At 39.4% G+C, this 8,229-nt stretch overlaps 1 protein-coding gene across 1 annotated transcript; it reads right to left on the bottom strand.

Moving 5' to 3' along the window:
• Positions 1-5,192: 5,192 nt before the first annotated feature.
• hspa1b (heat shock protein family A (Hsp70) member 1B) lies at positions 5,193-8,052 on the bottom strand. Its single transcript, XM_071476032.1, has 2 exons — positions 7,912-8,052; positions 5,193-7,246 (listed from the first exon to the last, which is right to left on the bottom strand). Exon 2 carries the CDS (start codon positions 7,222-7,224, stop codon positions 5,308-5,310), a length of 1,917 nt encoding a protein of 638 aa, XP_071332133.1. The 5' UTR covers positions 7,225-7,246; positions 7,912-8,052; the 3' UTR covers positions 5,193-5,307.
• Between the last annotated feature and the right edge of the window lie 177 nt (positions 8,053-8,229).

Below are 8,229 nucleotides of genomic sequence, written 5' to 3'. Positions count from 1 at the left end.
TATTCAGGTCTACAGGTCATCATGCTGACCTGCACTGCAGTACCAACAGCTTCAGATGTAATGAGTCATATAGAAAGCAAACAGCAACAAGTAGCTACAAACAACACAGATTTGCTGTGCACTGTGGTGCAGGCTACCTTTCACTGCGTGGCTATTGCATGGGATCGTTTAGGTCGTACAGGTGTTTGTGATATGTCTACTCCTGCATGTGAAAATGTGAGGGACATACTGTACTTGAACACACTGACTGATGGGATATTACATCTATGTACCTAGAAGAAGATATGATTATTGTCATTGTTTAGCAACTACAAGTCTGATCCAACAGGTAGCTGAGTCCTCCAATGTGTTCAGAAAAGTCATGATGTTGGTGACTGTTGCCACCTAGTGGATCCTTCAGTGAACAAAACGTCTAAACTAGCTTCTCGAATGAGCTGTTCAGTAGTAAAGATTATCATTTAGTGATTATTTATCATTGTCGGAAAGAGTGTTCATATGTTTTACTCAAATACCAATAAAATAAACATTTAAAATACCAATCGCAAGCAAAAGTGGGCTATTCTATTCAAAATATCATTTAAAGAGGAACTCCTCACCTCAAGTCTAAGGTCTTCTTACAAGTCTTGTAAGTACTACTGCATATGTGAAGAAAAAAAAGGTAAATCTGATAAAAAAAAAAAATGGACTGGAATAGGTTTTAGGTCATACCACAAATAATGTAGTCATTAATTTATGTTCTCTTGAAAAGTCAATTCTTGGAATGAGTTTTTAAAAAAAAGAATATTTATAATGTTATGAAAAGACCTCTGCAACTTCACATTGTGCACACTAATAACAAATGTGACATAAGATCAAATTTAAGAGAGTGTGGGCTATACGTGAACTCCAGTTTTGGACAGACTGTTGAGGTCCATGTTGATCAGACCTCAAGTACATGCAGTAATTTCACAGCTGTATTCAGCTGTAACTTGGAGTACAGCTTGTTATCCTCTGTTTTCAACATCAAACTAAAGATTCTTACTTTACATAAACAAATACAATTTCAATAAAATTGTACTTACTTAAAGAAATGCTTAATTTTAAGAGCTTTTTCTTGACTGAATTTTGACTGAAGCCTTCGAGAGAGGTCCAGAAACTGACTGTCATGCAATGTCAAAATTGGTCAAAAACAAATTTTAAATAAGTAGTCTATAAATGAGTAGATAGATTAAAAAGAAAGTGACACATATACAGAGTAGAAAAATGTTTGTCTAATTATGGGAAACATCAGTGAGCTGTTATTTTTATGTAGTGCTTTGATATGTAATGTTTTTAAATAACTGTAAGTGTATTCAGCAAAATTACTGTTCTTGAAATGTAAAACTAAGATTATGATTAGGTGAAAAACATAAAATCATTATTAACTAATTCCTCTGACTCTAGACTAATGCATTACAGAGTTACCCAAGATTTAGACACAGTTTACAAACATAAATTCAACAATAATTTTTAAAACTACTGTAATAAGAAGAAATGAATGAAGCAACATTACCAGGGTAATCATAAAGTTGTTTAGGTCATTTCTATCACTATAAATTGTTATCTTAACTGTGTAACGAAGATGTAGGCACTATTAGTTGGTTGTATTATTTATGATTTGTTTTGAGTGTTATGCAGCATGCAGCAGGGAGGGTTCATATGTTTTTTGTTTTTTTTACCAGAGCAAAGGAGGGAGCAGGAGCCGTGATTTCTGTCTTCTATTTGCTTGCTCGACAAGGCTAAAAAAAAAAAAAAAAAAAACTCAATAAAGGTGACTTTTTGATTTTAAGTTTGTTTCAAGTTTGATTTTGATGGACAAATTGTGACTAAAAAGGTGAACTGTTGGTGATTAAAGGAAATAATACAGTTTTCCTTTGTTACTTTACATAGCAGCTTATTTGCGTTTAGCCTGAAGGATATCAGCTAAAGTTTTACTGTGGAAATCAGTGGAGATATTAGGTATGCTTCCAGCCTCCATCCCATGGGATAAAGCTCCGCTGACCTGTGAGCTTTTGTTGTGTAAGGATTAAATGTAAGTATCAAGCACCTGCTGGGGACATGGGAGGCAGATTGTCTCTGTGTCCCATACTGGGAGAATACAGAGTACAACAGCTCCTGCCAGCAAGTATACACCCCTGAAGACTGAAGTGTACCTCAGTTCACTGTCCTGCATCTTGTTCAGCAGAGAGATAATGTTAAGGTAAGACATTATCACTGCTCAGGAGAGGACAAGAAAAGACTTTCCCATATATCATCCTATGGCCCAAGCATTATACAGGACAAGACATCTGCCCACAGATGATTCAGCCACTTACCTCATTTCCTCTCAGTTTAAATTCTACCGGTCCAGTGTTGCCATGGCAACCAGTCACATCATCACCCCGAGTTGGTGAGATGTGGTTTTGCCTTTAATTCCTTATGTTGGCCTCTGTCCCTGTGCTGGGAGCAGCAGTAACATCTGTTTTCTATTTCTCTGGTTGTATGTACAGCACCTAACCTACTGATTGTTTGTCCTCCTTCATGTGCTGCCTGGATGATGATGTGTTGTTCTGTTGACTGTGTGTTTGGTTTCGCCTTGGTCCGCGCTTTACACTAAGTGATCAGTAAGTTTGATGTGTCACTGCTGTTGAGAGACCGGTGGTTGTGGTTGTATGATGAGAGTTGTGGATGGAAGTGTGGAAGTATGGAGTGGAGGTGTGTGCTGAAGTGCTACATGTCTGATTTCCTTTATTACTGCTGCGAGTTGGGGCTTTGTGGAGTGGGCAGTCGCAGGTCATTGTTTGGCTATCGTGGTATACCACTCTGATTGTGATGGATGTCATATTGTGATCAAGAAAGTCAGTATTTGACATCCTGAACAGTATCCACAGTCATTAAATATGTGGTATTTGCTGTATGTAATAGCACCTCTGCTCTTTTTCCTCAGCGCTTCATATTAATATATATTTATAATATTAATTCATAAAAGCATTTTGATTTTTATGATGTAACAGCGGTGGTCTTTGATTGGTGATGTGTCCTACCATACCATCATAAAACACTGTGGTAAACCCTGCAGCTCTTGAATGTCCACCAAGTGGCACTAATTAGGTTATTATGGGATGTGCTGCAGGGGTTCCTGCTGTTGCTAGGAGACTAACTATAAATAATTTAAATCTGACATGAAACGTCCCCTGAACACCAGAGTTTTTATTTCTTCTGTACTTGGTAAATGTCAGTCAGAAAGACCAGACTGAGGTCATGATGCTTTGCTCAATGTCATATCACATAGTTGCAATAATCACAGTCTGTGACACTTATAAACAAAAGTATATCCTCCATCCCTAAAATTTCAGGGTTGGAAACTACATAATCTCAAATAAAAGCTTTATGAACACATAGAGCTGACTGAAATTCTAAAGTAAACTAAACTGATCAGTTTACTGACAAACTAAAAAGATTTCCCTACCTCTGTGGCGTTCTGACACCACCCATTGTCAGTAATCTCATAATCTCAGTCTTACAATACTAAGAGAGCTAACAACAGTTTTTTCCCAGAATGAAAGCATATCCATAATAGTGTATTTCATGTGTGTGTATCTCAGGTCAAGTGACATCTTATATGAAAGCTTTTTTCAGTCATACTCTATAGGTAACAGGTAACAGATAACAGGTTTCCCTGCAGTTCACATGTTAGTGTAATGACAGAGAGTATTTTGCTTTGATAAATTTCTAATTTTTCTCAGATTTTTTAAAGAATAATGTCACTATACTAACTGATGAGTGAGCTAAAACATATATTAGAAGGTGTGTTATGTGATAGTACGTTTGGTCAACAGTGCAGTGCAGTGTTTTAAAGTGCTGTCATTGTGTTAATTTACTGTATGAGTCTCACAGCCTGCACTTATTTAAGTGATGTATAAGCTAAACTTTTATATATCCTGCACTCCTGAGGCTGAAACTTGTGGAACACACTTTGAATTAGCTATCTACTCCCTGAAAAGTCTTAGGGGTCGACAATTATGAATAAATATTATAACATTTAAGAATACAACAGTCCTTATGTCTTATCATTGCAATAAGACAAGTAGGAAACAACATAACATTGACAGAAGGTTTGGGTTAGGGACGGTTAGACCCTACTGAAGACCTTTTATACTATAAAGTGTTCAGCACAAGTGAACTTGATACAACACACAAAAAGTCTTTTTGGTCTGAAAATGCAATTTCTCTTTGGACTTCTATTTGTAAGATTTGTCCATATTTTCTTTTTCTCGTGATAACTTTGTAGAGGAAGGAAAGAGCTCTAGGGAGTACAGGAAAAGCACATTGCTTTTCGTGTCTTCTAAAGAAAAAATTGTAATGCTTCTAATTAATATCACAATTATTTAGTTCTGTTTAGTTATCAGTGAGGCTGGCCAAAAGTAGCATTGTGTATGCAAAGTCAGCTGGCCTAGCGTCCCCTGCACTTAGCACATAACATGTCAGAGTTTAAAGTTCTTCCCTTAAAGATTGCTCCATCTAGGGGTACTGATGAGATGTATGCTTTTTTTTTCACTGGTTTTATGTCTTTGGATGGAACCTGTTAAGATTTTGTGCGACCACGGACTACTGAGAGTTTTGTTGTGGAGAGCATTTTGCCTTTTTTAACCTGAACCTCTACAGGACAAAGATCTCCTTTATCATTTTCACCTCTTTCCTGATCTGGTGTGTGGAGAGATTCCAATGGGTCCATCCTCAGCTACCAAGTCAAGAAATAGACATTATCCTGGAGAGTGGCTTGGCTGGGACAAGTGTTTGGAATGATAAGTGTGCTGAATAGCACTCTATCATTTTTTCTCAGATGTTATTTTCTCAGGCAGAAGTGATTTCTGAGGGAAAGAGTCCATCAGGCTAAATTGTTTTCTGTTCTGTTGCCAACACTCCTCCCAAGAGTGTTTTAAAGAACAAGCTGCAGATCCTACATTTAAAATGTTATTTCCTGTTACAGCTGCATCACAATAAGGCTTGTGAAGGAGCATGTTATTATAAATGAAATTAAAAATAAAATTATGCTGAACTTGAGTAACACAACAGATTGTGGAGGATACATTTGTTATTATTATTACGCTGTGTATTAATGACCAAAGCAGGTCATGCAGAGGCACATTAAAGGCATTACCAAGTGCAATGACTTCTCAAAACAATCAATAGCCTTTCTTTTAAAGTACTTTTATTATGACAAAACAGTGAAAATACAGTATTTGTGCTACCAAACAACAGTGATATGGCTAAAATATTTCTTTAAACAAAATACTGACATCCATGGTTTTAGTCTACTTCCTCAATAGTGGGGCCCTGAGAGCTGCCTCCTGCCTGGCCACCGCAGCCACCTGGTGCAGCTCCCTGGTACATCTTTGTCACGATCGGCTTGCACACCTTCTCTAGTTCATTCTGCTGATGCTCATACTCATCCTTCTCTGCCAGCTGGTTGTTCTCCAGCCAGGAGATCGTTTGGTTGCACTTGTCAATGACCATCTTTTTATCCTCCTCACTAATCTTTCCTTTCATATTGTCATCCTCGACACTGCTCTTCATGTGGTAGGCATAGGACTCCAGTGAGTTCTTTGCTGAAACCTTCTCCCTCTGCTGGTCGTCCTCAGCTTTGTACTTTTCAGCATCCTGTACCATCCGCTCAATCTCCTCTTTGCTAAGGCGGCCCTTGTCATTGGTGATTGTGATTTTGTTTTCTTTGCCAGTGCTTTTGTCGACGGCAGACACATTCAGAATGCCATTGGCATCAATGTCAAAAGTAACCTCAATCTGTGGTACACCTCGGGGAGCAGGAGGGATACCTGTGAGCTCAAACTTCCCCAGGAGGTTGTTGTCCTTGGTCATGGCTCTCTCACCCTCATACACCTGAATCAGCACACCCGGCTGGTTATCTGAGTATGTGGAGAAGATCTGGTTCTGTTTAGTAGGGATGGTGGTGTTGCGTTTGATAAGAGGTGTCATAACTCCACCTGCAGTCTCAATGCCCAGAGACAGGGGTGCCACGTCCAGTAGCAGCAGATCTTGAACGTTCTCCGAAGTGTCACCCATGAGGATAGCAGCCTGTACTGCTGCACCGTAGGCCACAGCTTCATCTGGGTTGATGCTCTTGTTCAGTTCTCTGCCATTAAAGAAATCCTGCAATAGCTTCTGGATTTTGGGAATTCTTGTGGAGCCACCAACCAGGACAATTTCATGGATCTTGGACTTATCCAGTTTGGCATCTTGAAGGGCTTTCTCAACTGGCTCCAGTGTTCCCCTGAAAAGCTCTGAGTTGAGCTCCTCAAAGCGTGCCCTTGTGATGGAGGTGTAGAAGTCAATGCCCTCGAAGAGAGAGTCGATCTCAATGCTAGCCTGGGTGCTAGAGGACAGGGTTCTCTTTGCTCTCTCACAAGCTGTACGCAGTCTCCTCACTGCTCTCTTATTTTGGCTAATGTCCTTCTTGTGCTTTCTTTTAAATTCCTCTACAAAGTGTTTGACCATCCGGTTGTCAAAATCCTCCCCTCCAAGGTGTGTGTCTCCTGCAGTGGCTTTTACCTCAAAGATGCCATCCTCAATGGTCAGGATGGACACGTCAAAGGTGCCACCACCGAGATCAAAGATGAGCACGTTGCGCTCTCCTCTTTTACCTTTGTCCAGGCCATAGGCAATGGCTGCTGCTGTGGGCTCGTTGATGATCCTCAGAACATTCAGTCCAGAGATCACTCCTGCGTCCTTAGTGGCTTGCCTCTGAGAGTCATTGAAATAAGCTGGTACTGTGATGACTGCGTTTGACACCCTCTGTCCCAGATAGGCCTCAGCTATCTCCTTCATTTTAACCAAAACCATGGATGAGATTTCCTCTGGGTAGAAGGCCTTGGTCTCACCTTTATACTCCACCTGAACTTTGGGCTTTCCATTATCGTTGATCACCTTGAAAGGCCAGAGTTTCATGTCCGACTGGACAATGGAGTCGTTAAACTTTCTCCCGATTAGTCGTTTGGCATCAAAGACTGTGTTGGCAGGGTTCATGGCGACCTGGTTCTTGGCAGCATCTCCAATGAGCCTCTCTGTGTCAGTAAAGGCCACATAGCTGGGAGTGGTCCTGTTGCCCTGGTCATTGGCAATGATCTCCACTTTGCCATGCTGGAAAACCCCAACACAAGAATAGGTGGTGCCCAGATCAATGCCAATGGATATTCCCCTAGCTGAAGACATCTTGCTTGTTCCTTTAAAGTTCCTAGGAAAATTATGGAGAGGTGACATGTAATCTTCTTATGCTACCCATGAAAGCACTTATAATCAAGCAACTGAAATCATTCAGAATTATGAGATTATTGATGTCAGTAATGCTGATAAAATGTTTGTAGCTCATTTTTTTTAACCATCTACTTATCACACAGATACTCTATATGTCAAAGCTGCCATGAAGATTAAGGAGACACTTAAAAAACCTTATTATCAAGGTTATTATTGAGGGGACTGTAGTTTAATCTTGTGTATCTGCTCCACTACAAAAATATAAATGTAACAAATATTATCTCTGAATGATCCCTTATCTTTCTGAATTATGTATTATGTGAATTAGAAAAAATTCTAATTCACAGAATATATAAAATGTCCTCTTTTCTATTATCAAATAATTAAATACACCAATTCAACTATTAAGTTAATAGATTGTGAAATTAACTTCATAACACCATTACTGAAGACATAATATAAAGCAGAATTAATGCATTAGTACTGTTTAATATGATCTTTTAAGTTTTTCTTTTAGTGAACAAGATAAAGATTACATTAAAGCCTGAGGATGCACCCTACACCATCACAAATACATCACATTAAAAAGTTTGCACTAATGTTTCTATTCAAAGCCACAAACCACATAAATCAGTTGCTACTTACTTTCAGTGAGTTCTGTTGTTCAGAGATGTTGAAGGATCTCAGCAGTCTCCCTGAGTAGTTTCCTTCGTGTCAGCTTTTGTCTCTGTGTAGTTCTTCTCAAACTAACCAGCCAGGCCCATTGCTTATATAGCTATAACCAGGTTTCCAGAACACTCCCAGCCTCCCAATCCCCTCCTCCTGGCTCAGTGACTCAACTGTTAATATTAGCAAGTAATGCAGCTGGCCTGGTGCGCGAGAGCCGGTGAATATTCCAGAGTGGGACAGCAGTTTGACACTCAGCCAGCAGGGCTGACTATGAAGGAACACGATGTAGGGAAT

Source organism: Trachinotus anak, unplaced genomic scaffold (genome assembly GCF_046630095.1).
Source record: "Trachinotus anak isolate AG129_WGS33_773 ecotype Australia unplaced genomic scaffold, CSIRO_AGI_Tana_v1 ptg000004l, whole genome shotgun sequence".
In the NCBI taxonomy this organism is placed as follows: domain Eukaryota; kingdom Metazoa; phylum Chordata; class Actinopteri; order Carangiformes; family Carangidae; genus Trachinotus; species Trachinotus anak.
The sequence above is the reverse complement of the archived record's forward strand: the minus strand, read 5'-3'. Positions and strand labels throughout refer to the sequence as shown.